This window comes from Ammospiza nelsoni, chromosome 2, assembly GCF_027579445.1.
Source record: "Ammospiza nelsoni isolate bAmmNel1 chromosome 2, bAmmNel1.pri, whole genome shotgun sequence".
In the NCBI taxonomy this organism is placed as follows: Eukaryota; Metazoa; Chordata; class Aves; order Passeriformes; family Passerellidae; genus Ammospiza; species Ammospiza nelsoni.
In genome coordinates, this window is record NC_080634.1 from 95,853,813 (window position 1) to 95,871,313 (window position 17,501).

Consider the following 17,501-nt stretch of genomic DNA (forward strand, 5'->3'; position numbering starts at 1 on the left):
CACAAAATTCTGTGTTTAGGAGATATTACTATGGGGAGAAATTTCCATATAAAGTGTACGGAATAATTTCAATAGGAAACTTCTTTTTATTATAATTAGAAAAATAATGGAGTACTCCAAAAGTATTGGAGTTGGTGCTGTTATTGAGGTGCAGAACCAGGATTTAGTTTAATTTTTTAAATATTGTTCACTGTATGACTCTCTGTCCAAGCACTATTTAGGGGAATAATAAAGACTTTATTCCCAAATACAGAATTTCATGGAAATGAAATGATCAAATTTTAAAAGACAGTCTTCAAAGTAAAGCACATCTACCAGCTACATATTTAATTCAAAGCATTTTTATAGTTTGATAACATAAACTCAGTTTTCACACAATGTAACATCTGTGTTTATTTTACTGAGACAGCTGGAATGTTAAAAGAACTATTAAACTTGTGTCAAACAAACATTTTGGTAGAAGAAAAGTTGATATCTCAGACAACACCTGAAGACTTTTATCTCAGACAAGTCTTATCTCAGACAAAACCTGAAGTTTTTATATGTCATTTATATTATATATGAGTTTTTAATGACCTTTAAAAAAACCCCAAACCAAACAAGGTTTTCATTCTGCATTTTTGCTCACTTTATCAGTGTCCAAGGTAAGAAAGTTTTGATGCAGAAAAATTACAATACAGAAGCACAGAGAACTATCTTACCTTCTGGCTCCCTGATCTTGCGTCCTGCTGCAGATTTTCGTAGCACACTCCTTCCTGAGTTGAACAAGCTAGTTAACTCATCAAGGGGACTGGTCAATGACCTTGAGTTTGTAGGGCTGTATGAAAACGAAGACGAATTTGAGTTCAATTTCCTGTGCTCTGCTCTTGCCACCTTTGGGGAGTAAGGCAGTTTGGAAAATGGAGAAGACGAGCCTCCAAGCTGAGCAGGAGTGGTTCTCTGAGGTACTTTTGGCAGATCTGAATTTGTACCTGTTTTCCCCGCACTAATCAGAAAACTAGCACAAGTCTCTGGAGGAGATGCAAAATGTATGGAAGCCCTGTAGGAAGCAGGAGGTGGTACAGGAGGAGGGGGTGGTGGCAGTGGAGGAGGTGGTGTGGAAGGAGGAGTCACTTTGGTGGAAACACTGAACACAATCAGGCCTGGAGATACTGGTCTGTCACTCTCCCCTTTCTGGCCTTTGGAGTACTGGGGTGATAATGGACTTGAACCTTCTGACTGCACAGGGTATTTTAGGTTGGTTTCCAAAACAGGAAGCTTTTTGACCTCCAGTGGTGTTAAAGGTGATTCATCAGAGGCTGGTGAACATGTGACAGGGGTTGGAGGGAATACAAGAAGTGGTGGTCTGTGGGGGAGCAAGTTAGGGAAAGGGGCTGGAATGTCACATGAGTCTTTATAGATCAAAGCTGCTTGACTGTTTCCATCCAATGTTCCGTCTTCAATGTTAATTTTTTTTTTGCTTTCAAACAACAGAGGAGGAGATCCAGTCACTACTGGAATTATTCCATTACCATTGCTGCCTTCTTCTGGTAGAAAATACTTCATTTCTTCATATACAGACTCTCCTTGTTCTGGACTCTCCACTTCAGCAGAACTGCTTTTCACTGCATTCCCTACCATTTCAATATAGACAGGCTCATTTTCCTCCTCTTCTTGTGACATAAAGAGATTCAACACGCCGTGTTGTGGTCCTTCAGTAGAAGCTGTTCTCTGTACTGTCACAGTGTCGTAGACACTTGGTTTAACTACTGTGCTTGATTTTTTTACATCCCCAGGCTTTTGGCCAGGTATTTCTTCATAAGAACCACTAAGTTTTGTATTTGGACTTCGCTTTGGTTTTCTGGGAGGTATTTTTTTCATGGTACTATAGTCATCACTGTGTGGTCTTGGACGGGTCAGTACTAGGAAAGTGAAAAAGGTCTGTGTTATTAACAAGTTAGTCAGTTTTTTACACTGGTCTAGTACTTTAAGCCCTCAAATGTTGCCCATTTAGTTCTACAATGATCATCAGTCACAAATACAGGACTCTAAGCAAAAGTGTAAATACTTCTAGGAATAAAATGCAGAATTTTCAGCTGGCCTTTGTTACCTGGGCATATAATCTCCTTTGGTAAACTCTACTGCCACTTAAAGATGAGAACTCACACCTGAGGAAGTATATTTTGAATCCAAAATATACTTGTGCACTGCAAGATCTGTAACACATGGGAATATGAGCTTGTTTCTCCTGTTGCTCCAAGGGAGAGGGGCATGCTTTCAACTAGGAGTCAGCACAGTGCTACTTTGACATATATGTGACTGCCAGTAACTGAAATACCCCTCTTTTGCGTAATATCTCTAAATCTCTAATTATGGGATGATATTATGTCTCTCTTTTCTTTGGTACTGCAGGTGTGGAAATAATTTATAACTTTAGGGAATACCATAGCCTAAGGGCAAATCCCCAAGTGAGTACACATTTAACTAAACTAGATGTCTCTTTATAGCCTCCAAGCATGTATGTAGTGAAGAGACTAGATACGTAGAAGAGTGGTCTTTCAAGACCAAATTTAAATGGTATAAATCAGAGCTGGTTTTGGACAAAAATAAAACTGATATAATTCTTGGAAAATTAGTATACGGCAGAGAAACTTGCCCTATTGTTTCATACATATAAGAGCTCTAAAATTGTTTTGTGAGTATATGTAAGCAGCATTGTTAAGACCACACATACATAAATAAATTTTTATTCTTTCAAAACACCTCTGCTAGAACTTCTTGGTTAAATCTCTTGCAGATTTGTACACAGAAAGATTAAATTACTACAGACCTCCTTAAACCATCCTAGTTTAAAAGCATATTGGGCATAGTTCATGTCTCCTTACATAGAGCTTGAAGGAAGAGTTAAAGAAAATGGACTTTCACCTAATGAACTGGACACGAGAACAGTAATTATTGTGAGAGACGGAGCTCTGAAGATTTCTATCCACTGTATGCAGGACTAGGGAGTTACAGAGAGCTTTAAACCCAGCCTGAAGGATCTTCCTTGATAAAACTTGGGGATCATTTACACACAACATGACAAGTCAGGTTTATCAAGGAAAGCAGAATGCATTTCTTTCCTTCATCTTCTACCCATTGATTTCAAAGCTAAAGGAGACTAGAACAAGTGAACTCAAAACCATGCTATGTTCACCATAATACTTCTGGGATACTTCTGGACACTTGCAGCACTTTTCTTCTAAACAAAAATCACTATAACCAAATTATGGTCAAAAAATCCACAACAACCTAAACAAACAAACACTGAATGCATAAATTATTCATGTGAGCATAGACACAATGTAGGAGAAAGTTTAATGTTTAAGTCTGTGAAATTCAAGATTCTAGCATTTCTTTAGTGATGCAAGATATTCTAACAATTTAAAAGGTGAAATAAAATGGTCAGTGGGGTAGAATAGCTCGTGTTGACACATTACTAGTTTCTAGAGAGATTTCTCCAAAGAGGTTTTGATTGTCGTCAAACTGGACAATTAGAACACATGAATATTATTTGCTGATTTGGGAACAAATGACAAATTGGCTCATTTTATTTACTGCCACTGAAATATTTCAAGGAAGCAGGACCTCTCAAAGGCATTTGACTGTGTTTAAAAGGATCAAAGTGAGGAGAATAAATCAATAACCCAGAGTAACATTTGCGACTGTCTCTGCCTTTATGTCTAACCTTCATTAGCGGTTTCCTTAGAAGCTGCCGACAAGCAAGCACTAACAGCCTCGTAGGAGGCACTCAGTCGTGTGTTGGGGTCCCTCTTTGGCTTGGGAGGAGGCTGTTTCCTTGGAGATGGCAGGCTATTGCTGTCGTCCATGCTGAAAACAGAGTGCAGGGAGGGGGATCTGATGGATGACCCGGCGGCAGAATGCACCAAGCCATCCACTGCCATGGGGACAGGCACGGAGCTGGAGTGAAAGTGCTTAGAGGTTCGACAGCCGGCAAAGCTGTCCTCAGAGACCTTCCCACCCTTGTCTTCAGCTCTGAAAACACAGAAAAGAGGCCCAGATGCATTATTCAAGCAATAACAATGAACCTGTTCATGCAAATGTAACAACAGCTTTTTGGTAAACAATCTCACAACTCCCCTGCCGCGCCGAGGGGATGTGGGTAGTAATCTTCTGACAAACAAATCCAGATCAAGCTGCTAGCTTTCTTCCATTTCCTGTTTCATGATAAATCAGGACACCGGCCCTTTTTCACACAAATGCAGCCTTGCTTAAGCAGTCTCATATTGTTGACCAGACATTCACTGAATGAATTGTTCACACTTTGATTGCTACACACAATCAAAAGCTGGGTTTTTAATCTGAATGATAATTTCTGGGAAATCCATTTTAATAGAAAGTTACTGAGGCAGCAAATGCTGAGTCTTTATCATTATTTTCTAAAAAGACAACTATAATTTCTATTTAGATAATGCAAATCTTTAAAATATTAGATGGCCTTTTTAACCAGCTACATTGGCAGCTTGAGCAATTCCACCCAGATATCCCTATATCTTCCAGTTTAAACTTAATTATTAGTTATTACTTTTAATAATAATTTTTGTTATTATGTTATGTTATGTTATGTTTAGTTGTTTCAATTACAATCCAGTTTTTCAATTTTTCCCTTTTTTTTTTTTTTTTGCTATTTGAATACATATTGAGAAATAACCTTCCAGCTGCTTCTGACAAATTGATTTTTAACAAAAATTCTTCTAACATTTTATTCCTCCAAGAATCAAAACATTGAGACCCTTTTAACTTAGAGTAGTAATGTAATAGATAGAAGATTTCTATACTGACATTTTACAAACAAATCCTCAAGCATTTGTTTTTTTAAATTGTATTTCTGCATGGCAAATCACCAGCAGAGCTGAAATTCATACACAGGATATAGCCAGCTGCCCATGAAGCAAATGAAATAGCAAAAGATGAAAGCACGGTGCTCAGTGGATAATTTGTTTTCACTGCAATGTTTAATTACAGTCTTTCCTACAAAGGCATTTCCTCCAATATGTAATCACTGGGATATTTGAAGCTAATTAAGCAGATGCACTGCCATTTTCACTTTTATTAAAGTCACTGACAAAAGCAATGATAGCAAAGGGACCTGTTCTGGATGAAAATTAAGTTCCTATGGAAAAATAAACATTTATATGTCCAGCAAGTTATAGATGAATTATTTCTATTGACACATATGGATTAACTGCAAATGCTAATTCTGAGATAGAGCTGACTATCTCAGCTAAGAGAGAAATCAGAGACTCAGTTCCTAGAGAATGGCTCTCCAGCATTTACTGGGCTTGTAAAATAGGTACTCCTGAAAATTCTGACAAGAGTTAAAAAAACGTAATTTGCCCATTTTTAAATAAAAGCATCCTCCTCACAATCAATCTGCTTGTTTCAGTGAGAAATCGTATTTATTAGTGTGGACTTTACTGTATTTTAACACTTTCCTATCTGTTTTTCATTACCTTGGCAATTTCTCAGTGTTGGTATTTTAAGTCAGAGGAATTTTTCTTTTGCTTGTTTGGTCTGGTGAAGTTAAACTATAATCTATTTATCATAGAATTAGAAGTATTTCTGTAAAAAATAAGTGTATCAGAGACTTGAATAAGTTCCTCTAAGCTCAGTGCCCCTTGAATAGGATATGGTGGTCTTAACTTTCTTGACTTAATTACCTGATATACAGGAAAAAAATATGATCTAATATTGATTTGGGTTGAGCATGTACTTGAGAATCCTCTCGCAATCCTTTTGTCATTTCTATTGTTTTCTAAACAGGGAAGGAATTCACAAAAACTGAAGAGACTCAATAATTCTTCACAGCAGGTGTTTCTCATCCTACCTTTTCTGGCCTTCTTCTGCCCTGTTTCTAGCCTCTCCCTTTTCCCTGTGGTGAGCAGCGTTCATCTCGTTGCGGAGCCGGTCATTTTCCCGAGCAATGTCAGAGGCATTCTGGATCACCAAGTTATCATATGTTTTCAATCCCATATCCTCAGCATTCTGCAAGAAGCTTTTGATTGAGGTGACCTCTTGCTGTTTGATGCTCATCTTCTGTAGCAAGCGCTGGCGAGCTAGAAATCCTCTTATAACTACCATAGTGGAAGGAGAAAATATGGATCAGTGAAAGACAACTAGTTGGGAAACTAACTTAATATTAGTGTGAGTTCTGTTTAAACATGAGCAAGCCAAGTTCAGTCAATATCCTATACATATTAGGAAAGAAATCTGATGGCATATAAATAACATAGTAAAACTCTTAGTGGAGCAAAACTAAGATTCCTCTTGGTAGAGTAAAACTCATCATTGAACTCTTTCTATTTTCTACTGCCAGTGCTTAAAACAATGTAGTGACAGTAAATTATTAAATATGAGCTATCAGAACTCAAAATGTTTATTTTCACTGAATGCTATTTTTTATTACATTACAACACAGATGTAATAAAATGTATACATCTTGCATATGCATGATGTAAGATGTATACATAGATGTGTACTACACATTGTGAAAGCATACATTTACACTGCAAAGGTCAAAAGATTGTTTCAAAATAAAAGCCTGGATAAATGAATTACAGTGAATGCAGTAGGAATTAAATGATTGCTGTTGTTCTGCTGTAAAAAATGCTGTAAGCATTTCAATGTACCTAATACCCCAACAAAATCATACCAAGTACAAGGGGGTTTTGTTTGACTTAAAGATCTTTTACTGCTCATTTTCTTTCAGCTAAAACAATTAGGTTAATTTAATGCAAATTTCTCAAATCTATCTGTCACATCATATCTCCATTTCTCAGTTACAAGTTTTCATCTACATTGCATCAGCTTTATCTATTAGACTTTTTCTTCACACTCTTTGTCAGCTTTATGCTGGGAAAAGATTTTAGTCCATCTCCTGTAATAGCTTTTTCTATCTCTTTGCTATATAAGTACATTCATTACAAAAAAACTACCCAAAGACCACTCAGTCTTCTGGATTTTCTGAAGTACAGTTGATCAGAAACACGAGGCACAGGGGCCACTGTGGCCATAATAAATTGGACACCATTTTAATCCCAGTGCCTGCAACAGGTGGTGTCATTATTCTTTGAACCTATGTTTTGACTTAGAAGGCAGAAAGATGCTGACTGAAAGTACAAAGTACTGTGTTTGTGTGTGTGTGGTTTTTTTTTTTTTTTTTTTTTTTTTTTAATTCCACAAGATCATGTTTCCTTCCAGATGTCGAACCATGCTCTGTATCTCATAGGCAAAAACCTGGTTTAGAATTATTTGTCTGTTGCCCTAAATACTCTTGGTTTTCATCAATTTATATGTATCAAAACCAAGTCAAACTTCATCACTGCTTCTTATGGTTACTCTTTTTCTGGTCAATTGAAAGTTTTTCATCAGTGAAGTTAGGAGACAATAGCCTGGGTAAGAGTTTTGTTTGAATTTGGAGGAAGTTACCAAGAATGTTGATTGCAGGATAAAAAAGTTGAAATGCATTAGGTATTTACAATAACAAAGTTAAATTTCAGATTTAGGATTACTGCAAAACAACATTAAATGATGAAGAGTCAAGCTGAAATAATATAAAGGGAAAATGTCAACAGAGAAAAATACAGTTAGTCTTCTATGATTATAAAATGTTATTGAATAAAATAAACAGCTAAAGCATAGGGTAATGTAAGGTACATTCTATCATCTTCTAGTGCCTTGTTTAGACACTAAAAAAAATTTCTTTTATAGAGATGCTCAGTGCCTAGCTGACAAGATGTAAGAAAGGCTAAAATTAATAATAATAATGTAATACTGCTTCTATCCAAAATTCACTGCATTTGAAAACCTTCAAATTCAGGTAACTTGAAATAATTTCTGATACTAATTTATGATAGACAGCTTTGAAGGTTTATACTTTTATAATCACATCCAATCAATGCCTTTAATTACATTCCATAAAATCTGACTTCTTTAAACTCTGAAACATTATTGCACATACCCAATTTACTTGAAAAGGAAATTAATAGTACAGTTATTGTTGACAATTTTATGAGAGTATTCATAATAAAGATGCTATTGAGTCTGAATCTAAGGGTTACTGTTGCAAAAAGAATGAATACATGCATAGAATATTATCAGAGTTCACTGCTCACAAATATAAAATTTTTGAAAGAGCTTTAGATGAAACAAATGCTTTTTCCTGAAATATTCTCTTTAGATCTATCTTCTGCAGAGCAAAAATAAGCATCAAATCCTGGGTGACTTTGGAAAAAAATCTGAATTTTAAAATAACATTTTTACAATGGTCTGTGTATCTGTTTGTGCTTTTAACTTGAGAAAAAAAAATCTAACAAAAAAAAAGATTGTTAACACCACCAAGGTTGGTTAAAATAAAGAAATTAAGAGATCAGGTCTCTGACAGGATTGTTAGCAGGCATGAATGAGTAGCTTAGAGTAGCCTGCTAGAATGGTCCAATAAAATGAGATCCAGTAGAGCTAATTGTAACATTGAGAGACTGTACAGCTACTCTGAATTATGCACTTTCACTAAAATGAAGAAGAAACTTTCAACACAGCTTTATTAGGAAGGGTTGGCAGATAGACATCCCTTTTTTGCCCACATTTTGATGAACTGAGTAGTTCAGGTTTTTCATTAAATGATATACATTTCTTCACACTTTTTTCTCTATGAGAACATTTGAAAGGTTTTGGTTTTGTTTAAACAGAGCAATTTTACAATCTAAAAACTGCCGTGAAATTAAACTCTCAGATCCTAGAATTTTACTGCTCAGTTTCATCTACTACTGTTGAGTACTGGGTACTATGATTGCCTTGTGAATTTGCTCCTCATTTATGTAGATCTAAAATAATTCTCATTATGCAAATTAAAATAATTGAGGTTAGCACCCCCAGGGCCAAAAAATATCTAGCGTTTTAGAGTTCATGTAAGGATGAGGATTGGAATAACCAAAATTCCAGTAGACAATGGATCTGGGTTATGTCAGGAATTTATTAACTATTGTGTATACAATGTATTCAAGTTAATTCCTCATCTACATTAACTCTAATGGAAGAACTTTCAGCATGATTGCCCTTCCTATGGATACAAACAATTTTCACAGTGATTCAGGTCAAAATGTATCATATGTAGCTCTCATACCTGCAGAAAAAAATATGACAAAGTCTCTAAACTCACAGATACATTTTTAAGCAAAAGTGTTTCAACACAAGCTTTCACTTTAGTTTGACCCCTTTCTTTGCTTGTGTAAGATAAGTTTCAGGATACCAGGAAGGACTTATATGGTTTGCTTTGTTTTGGGTTTTTTCCCCCAAATCTAGAAGAAGGGATTGCTAGTTAGGCTTGAAGTAAAAAGAATTAATAGGATTTTGGAGCAAGACTTGCTTTCCCTTAAATCTAAGTTCTTATCTAGGTATATGATGTTACATTTAAAGCCTGATACAGAAATTAGAATCATAGAATCAGAATATTCTGAATTGGAAGGCATCCACAAAGTGCCTTTGGATCATCAAAGTCCAACTCTTGGCCCTGCACAGGACACCCCGAGTATCACACCTGATAGCATTGTCCAAACATTTCCTGAGCTCTGTCAGGCTTGGTGCTGTGGCCACTTCCCTGGGGAGCCTGTTCCAGTGCCCAACAAACCTCAAAATTTCACTGTGATCCCCTGGGTCCTGTCACTGGTCACGACTGAGCAGAGATCAGTGTCCTCAACTCCTCCTCAAGAGAAAGCTGTAGGCTGCTGTGAGGTCTTCTCCCAGTCTCCCCTTCTCCAGACTAAACAGACCAAGTGACTTCAGCCACTGCTTGTACAGCTTCCCCTCAGGGCCTTTCACCATTCATAGCCCTCCTCTGGATGTTTTTAAACAGATTTAGTTTTTGTTATATTGTGATTATTGACTAGTTTGGCTACTATTTAACATGTTTTCAGGAGACATATAGGTTCCAAAGTCCCCTGCATGTAAAGGGTGAGGGGACAGAAGTGCATTGGGACTGACACCATTACTCAGTAAGCATGACTATGTCAGTGTAAAGTATTTGGATACCAATTTTAGGATCATATAAGAACAATGTACGGGTACTCTATTCTGTTCTAAATTTGCCAGAGCCCTTTGGCATGCTAAATTCTACAAGTTTACAATTGCACCTGTTTGCAAAAGGCAGCTTCTTTCATGAGCTAATGACACGAGGTTGATGTCTAACTACTGCTTACTCATCCAAGTTCCTGATTTTCTCAGGTTTCCCAGATCATAAAAAGCATGCAGATGAGACTTAGCTGTAAAAACACTTTCGGCAGAAATTACTTTTCAAGTTACCCTCATTAAGGAGGATAGAAGCAAAACCAAGAAAAATATTTTGTAATGAGCCAAGAAACCCAATTATCTTCATTCTTTGTGGAGGCTTTGGTGATCTGTTCTCTTACTTCTGCAAAACATACACATATCTGACGAGGTTTTAAGTTTTGGTGGAGGGTTATATTGAAGCATTCTGTTTGCACATTGGATTCTGAAAGTAAATATTTCCTTTCTTTTATAAGTCAGCATAACAAGGGAAAGAGCATAAACTATTACTGCTTTTCAAAATGCATTAGTGCAATAGGGTAATTTGCAGTAAAAAATCACACCCAAGTATAAACTCAGCTGAACTGCAGTGTCTGTTACCTGTCCTTCTCCATGTTCATTTCTGAACTGTTACCATTTGGATTTCACTTGCTTCAGATTTTCTCCTGACTTCCTCTTTTTCACTACATGCTTACAGTGATGAACAGATAATTAAAATAAAAGGGGTTTATATTTCTTAAGTCTGCAATATTGTGTGTCTGATAAAAAAAAAAGATAAGATTTTGTATTTTTAATTCCCTTTAAAGAGGTGAAAATTGGAATTGTTGCAGACATCAGCCAATTAGGTAAATAATGAATGGTGTGAAGGAAGCTTCTTCAAACAAAGCAATATTCATATTTTCAGCAGTTATTTGAGACTGATAGAAAATGGAGCATAAGCAACAGGAAATCAGGAGGTAGTGGATAGTACCTCCTTTTAAAAATATGTTTAAAAGTGCAGTGACCTTAGGAAAAATGCAGGAGTAAAATGGGGAAAAATAAACATAAAATATAAAACAATAAAAAACTAGCAGTCAAATAAGAAAGTAGTAAGAAAAGGGGGAAAATAAGTATGACTAAACACACTCACGTATTAGCATTAGTTTTTAGTGTTGATATATTTGAAACTATTCCAATTTTGTATCACTGTTACCATATTTTATGTGAAAAAGAAAGTAAAAGTGATATTAATGCCTTGAAAAATCACTGAACTTACTCTAAAAAGAAAAATATTCAAGATTTTACCAGTTTTAATTACATTCAAGACTGCTATAAAATTATGTTTGACCAACAGAAAGTGCAATGCTATTATCTCAAAAAATCTGTGTATATCTGTAGGGAAATGTATAAAATACAGCAACTGTTCAAGGTGGAGAAAATCTCTTTGCTATGCAATGTTCTGCTCCATGTACAAAGCAACAGCTCAGGAGTACTTGCTCTGTAATTGTTACCTTTTTGGCAGGTTATAATTTTCTTCTGAAGCTGAAGGCACAAATCGTTGAGATGGTCAGCTTGCCAGTACTTAAGAAACACTTTTCGAACTCCTATCTAGAATACAAACAGCAGAGAAATCATCAACAAATAAGGCCAAAACAAAGACAGGTAAATAGAGATTGTACGTTAACAATCCAGCAAAGGGTTGAAATAATATCTGCAATTTAGGAACAGTACAATGCCAATTCTGTTACAGAAATGCAGTCATCACTTGGTTGAAAAAAAGATGTATTTGTAAAGGATGAACAAGCTGTCAGACAGATAGTTCCACTTCAGTTCCAAAAATATCCAGAACAAATAGTACAATCTTCAAGTTAAATACAAGTTGGGGAAAAAAGCATTCTGAATTTAATGTGTTAGACAACATAATAGAAAATAAGGTTTAGGTCTTATAAAGCAGAAGGCTGTGTGCATGGGGAAAGGTGACAAGTCAAACCCATGTAGAACAGAAAATGGTGAGATAGCTGCCATACGTGGAACAGGAAGAACTTAAATGAAGTTGGAGGATGGGAGAAACTCACTGTCATTAGTGAAAATGACTCCTAACATCCAGTAAAGTTATGAATCCTAGTTCCCAGCCTTGCTTACTGAAGCTGTGCTTTGGGTCTCCTTTCAGGATCAAAGTAAGAGACAGAGGGACTGATTTGTGAAAAATAATCTACTAAGTATTGATTCTGGTGTTGTGTAGTATCTTGGTTTAATAATCTAATTCTTGAAGGACAATCATTAGATGTTCTCACTCCTCTAGAGGCAAGTTTATCTAGTTAGACCAAAAGAAAACACCTTTCTTTTGATACCTTCTGAACAAGCTGGAACAGTCCTATAAAATTCTTTGTATCATCTTCAAAAGCATTCCTTTCTAATAGACTTTAAAAACCACACAACCTAGCAACTCTAAAACCGGCAAGTAACTGGAAAAAAACCCCAATCAATAAACCAATCATTTTTCTCAGGAATTTTGCAGAAGTAACTTTCTTGACTTCATAAAAATAAAAGCAGCAGTGCCAGAAAACTGTGCTATCCTCAAAGAGTCTAGCTTTTGCCTAACTATTAATTTTTTTATGGCTAATAGGCATACTCATTATTTCATACAAGTCTGGCTAAAATTACAGAAATTCTTTCCAACTCTTGTTTGTCTCCAGCTTACAAGCTCACTCTCTTCTTACTGAACCATCCTGTTCCACTGGTGTTTTTTACTTTAGATCTGGGAGACAGGTATCTGGAGGGTTAATTGCACACTCTTCCAAATTGTTTTTGATCCAAACATTGTTAGATGTACATCCTTGTAGGGTTGGATGACAGAAAGCCAGGATATATATTTCACGGCTAAACTCCATTAACTAAATCAGAAATTATTGTGGCAAAGTTTTGTCCCTTGGCTTCACCTCTCTCTACTGTAGAGAGCAACTTATTTGAATCAAAAGTTTTAAAAAGTCTTTAATCCTGAAATTTGAGCTAACAATGATGGTGCAGTTGTTAGTCTTTTAATTAAAATCAGATGCACTCAAATGGTAAAACTAGAATGCTTCCTAATTTTTTTTTCATTAGTCTCTCTATTCCCTATAAAATAGTCACTTCGGAATTATAACTAGGTGTGTGGAAGTAGGTGACTAAAATGACGTGTTACTTGTCTTGCCATTATAGAGTCAGAAATAGAGAAGAGGCTCTCTTTGTGGGGTGGTGAATCTGAGGCAATCTCCCTGAGATCCAATTGTGCACTCACGCTGCTCTTAGGGCCACATTCTCACCTTCATTTTTTTGACTTCCAATAAAATTTTTTTACTTTTCTTCCTCAGCTTTCAAAATTCTCTATTCACTTGGTTATCTTAACTCTTTGCTTATTGAACAGGTTTTTTCCAATCCATCTTGTCAAACCACATTCTGAACTTGAATTGTCACTAGTTTTGGCTACTAATACCTTCATAGTCTTGCTTACATTGTCTTGAATACAGAATTCTCTCAAAAAATAACTGAATTATTATTCATATAGTTAACTGTAATTAAATTATTGTGTGGTTATTATAATTACCATTCCATCTGAGCAGCTCTCAGAAAAAGCCTGAGAACAAATACTTAATAAAATTATATTCCTCTACTCTGATTAAATTTTCTCTTTATACTCCACCTTTCCACAAAGCCTCTACATCACACATGTTTTTTTGTCCTGTCTCAGGCCTATGCCAAATCATCCAATTTTTCCTTATTTCTGTCCTTTGTCCTTAATTACTCAGAGTTCTAGTTTCTCCCCTTACTAGAGCAATACTGATACTCTGACAGTAGAAAAGGGGAAGGAAATTTACTCTTTAAAACCTTAAAAAAGCTCTTATTAAGAGCTTATTAAGCTTTAAAAAGCTCTAGCAGTGCCCATGGCAAAATTAACAACCCCATTCTCAATCAGTCTCGTTATTGACACGCTGGTTGGTCACATTTAGCTATATTTCAAAAGTGTAACAACTAACTGAGTTGCAATTTATTGTGCAGTATGCAGTCACAAAATCGCAGTCAAGACAATTGCTGAAGCTTATGTTGGTTTAGCTACAAGTGTCTGACACTGCAGTCACAAAGCTATCCAGGGGACATGCAAAGCCTTATTGCTCTTTCTTTTCATCCTACACCCTAGGAACAATATAAATGGAGTTATTGTGGCATCACTTATGCTATGAACTTCATTAGTAGGAGCCTGCTACAATTTTTAAGTGAATGAAGAAATACAAAATGTCAATACAAATCCATTTTTACATTCAGATAAAAGCTATTTATAGATTTTTACATCATATGACAGGTCTACAGAGAGCAGAGCTCTAGACTGAAGCATGTATAGCAGAAACTACTATTACATGTTTGATTATGTTAGTACAGATAGAAATCTCTGTTGCCTAGTCTTTGAATTAAATCTGAGAGCCTCTAAGGATGACCAAGAGAACAAGATAGTCTCACTGCCCTTTTTATTGTTCTGGTGTTCAGTGAAAGCAATAATGCTGAAAAATGTTGGAATTTCACATGTCACATATCAAAACAGCTTTTGAGGTTGCCACCTGTCTTCATTCTGGTCTCTTTAATCACAAAATGTTTCCTGCTTGCCTAGGGGAAAAATGGTTCAAATGTTCTTCCATCTTCCATCTTCTCACTTTTCAGTATTTTTTCTGGACAACAAAGTGCTCTCATCTGAGTCTAAAATTTTAATGTCATTCAGACTCCTGTAAAAGTAAACCATCTGTGAATTACAGTCATAGTTATTTTAATTAGGAAAGCATTAGGGTTTAAAATGTTGTTTTTCAAAATGATACATTTTTTAAAGACTACGTAAAATTGTTGTTGATGGCTACCAAAGATTCAATTGCTGCTGTGGGCCAGCTGGTTTTTTTTTTTTTTTTTTTTTTGAGGGAACTGTTCTTTCTCTTTCTTCTTATTTTTATTTATTTTTAAAATATTTTTTAATTTCTTATTTTTTAATTTTATAGAAAAGGTGTAGGATGTAGAAGTGCAGACATTCAAAACTATGGAATGGATGCTGAGATCGTGTGTAGGTGGCATGGAGGCAGTATTAGCTCATACTTAATAGGTGTCAAGGGAATCTGTAAAGCTGTTCTTTAGTTTAAAAAAGGCAATTTGTGGGAGTGCTGTGTGTTTCTGGCAGTACTTTGAAAATAGCTACCTACAAAAGACAGAGAACTATAGTCTAATGATATTTTACACAATGACACACATTTTCACAGAGCATTAATGAAATTTAGAAAAAAGCCTTAATACAATTGTAAAATGTGTCTTCTTGCAGTGTGCATGTCTACAAAGATATTATTATGACAAACACAGGGCACTGATTTTTAAGGACTGAGATTTTATTTTTAAAGGTTTACTCTCTCTGCTTTGCTTTGTACATTTTGATAGCCCTTCTTCATAAACTAGTAACAATGCACTGTGGTACATACTGAATAAACCTACATTTTAGCATACTTTATTTGTGACCTTAATATAAAGTATGTGAGTAATCTGGTATTCAAGCAAGTGACATCAGGCATTTATATACATTATTGTCAGAAGCTGGAGTTGAGGGAGAAAACCTGTCACTCAGGTCTCTGGGAAAGGGCAGAATAATGGTCACTCCTTTTCCCTAAACTGTACAAACCTCACAGCTCTTCATACCTGTGAGGCAACATGAAGAAGTGCCTTAGAGAACAGGAAAGAAGTGATTAGGAAATGTAAGATACATGTAAGAAACACTCAGTAAGGGAAACCCTACACCAGTTTTACCCCATGGGATCTTGGTATTTACCAGACTTATTATTCCAGTTTTCAGAATTTTAGAAACAGACACAGCACCAAAATGTGGTGGTACATCCTCCTCCACACCCCCTCCTCAGGCCTGCTCTATGATCTCACTGCTAACCTGAGCCAAACCACTCATTCACAACTCAGAATAAACAATGTGAAAGGGTCTCTTGGCATGAATGAGAAATACAGGACACAGGTGACAGGGAGAGCAGTGGCACTGAGAGCAAACCCTAAGGCAGGAGACCGGAAAATGAATCACAGACAAATAAGGCATGAAGAGTGGGACCAAATATGAAGCAAAGTATCTAGAAAAGTGTCAAAAAGGAGAAGTGCAAGGGGAGAGATGAAGAGGAAGACATGGAATCCAGATCTGAGATGAAAAAGATAGCATAAAGAAAATTGAGTTAGCAAGACTAGTGATCCTAAGAAAGACCTGAAAGATAGATAAACGGAGGGAGGAATATATTCCACAGGAAGAAAAATAATTTTTCATAGAAATATGAACTAATTTTTTTTTTTTCATAGAAATAGGAACTAAAAACAACAAAACCATGCTTTGTCTTAAAAGAGTGAGAGCTTGTGAGCATTTTGAGCTCAAAATCAACCATCTGTCCTATTCTCTGGCTGAAGGGAATCATGAGTTTGACCAGTGTGGCACAAAGTCACTGAGTAAATTTGGGGGCAGTGTCTGGCCCAGGCCAGTCTTTTGGTAATATTGGTGAGGTAGAAAGTCACTCACTGGTGGTTTCTGCAACCAGCAAATTATTTCCAGTATATAATGGAGTGACAAGATGAAACAAAAATATAATGGGACAATATCACTTTAATAATCCAAAGTATGAGGGAAAAATAGATGCTTAGGTTTTAATAATTTCTGTTAGTATGACCCCACACCCTCCCCCCTCCACCCCCCACTCCCAGAATTTTGGTTTTTAATTGCCTAAAAGAAAATTGACTTTCAAAGTAAGATATTCAAAACAAACAGGAAATTGACTTGAGTTAAAATTACTAAATAACAAATGAATGAACTGTTATAGAATTTATGAAGCCTAAAGTTTTCTTACTTGAGGGAAATAAAAAAGTTAAGAATTCCTTATATATTAGATTGGTTGCAAAGTACTCCAGTACTTCAGCGTATCAGGTAGAAAGCAATTTGTGTAGCATGACCACTTTAATTTTAAGCCAAAATAAACAATTCTGTTTAAAAAATAATTTAAAACTAAGCATGAAATTTACATATGTATGATATCATACACTTCTGCTCATTCCTCTGATTTAAGCATATGCCACTTATGTTCTACATTCTGCTATTTAATCATAAATATATATTTTTTCCCAAAAAGGATCACAGTATGCTAATATTATATACTGGTACATTGAAATTTAACAGTACTTAAGGACAGATCTATCAAATCCAATAAATGAAACACTCATAGAATAGCAATAAAATATGATTTTTTCTCTGACTGGTAAGAGCTGTGGATCAGACTTGTTTTCCCTTTGCAGTTCTAGAAGTGTTAGAAGAATTTAAAATCTCTAAATGGACTTCTGGGATTTCTCTATATTGAGGACTTATGCTCTGTCTTAACACTCCTGACTGCAAGTTTGATAATACA

The 17,501-nt window shown here is 35.8% G+C and overlaps 1 protein-coding gene across 1 annotated transcript in view; it reads right to left on the minus strand.

Moving 5' to 3' along the window:
* The window catches only part of MYO16 (myosin XVI), a 278,025-nt gene that overhangs the window by 36,020 nt on the left and 224,504 nt on the right, over window positions 1-17,501 (minus strand). The window contains exons 29-32 of the mRNA XM_059465978.1: window positions 11,571-11,667; window positions 5,867-6,113; window positions 3,707-4,014; window positions 702-1,901 (exon numbers count right to left, since the gene is read on the minus strand). Of these exons, the coding sequence (XP_059321961.1) occupies window positions 702-1,901; window positions 3,707-4,014; window positions 5,867-6,113; window positions 11,571-11,667 (1,852 nt within the window). The remainder of the gene's footprint in view (window positions 1-701; window positions 1,902-3,706; window positions 4,015-5,866; window positions 6,114-11,570; window positions 11,668-17,501) is intronic.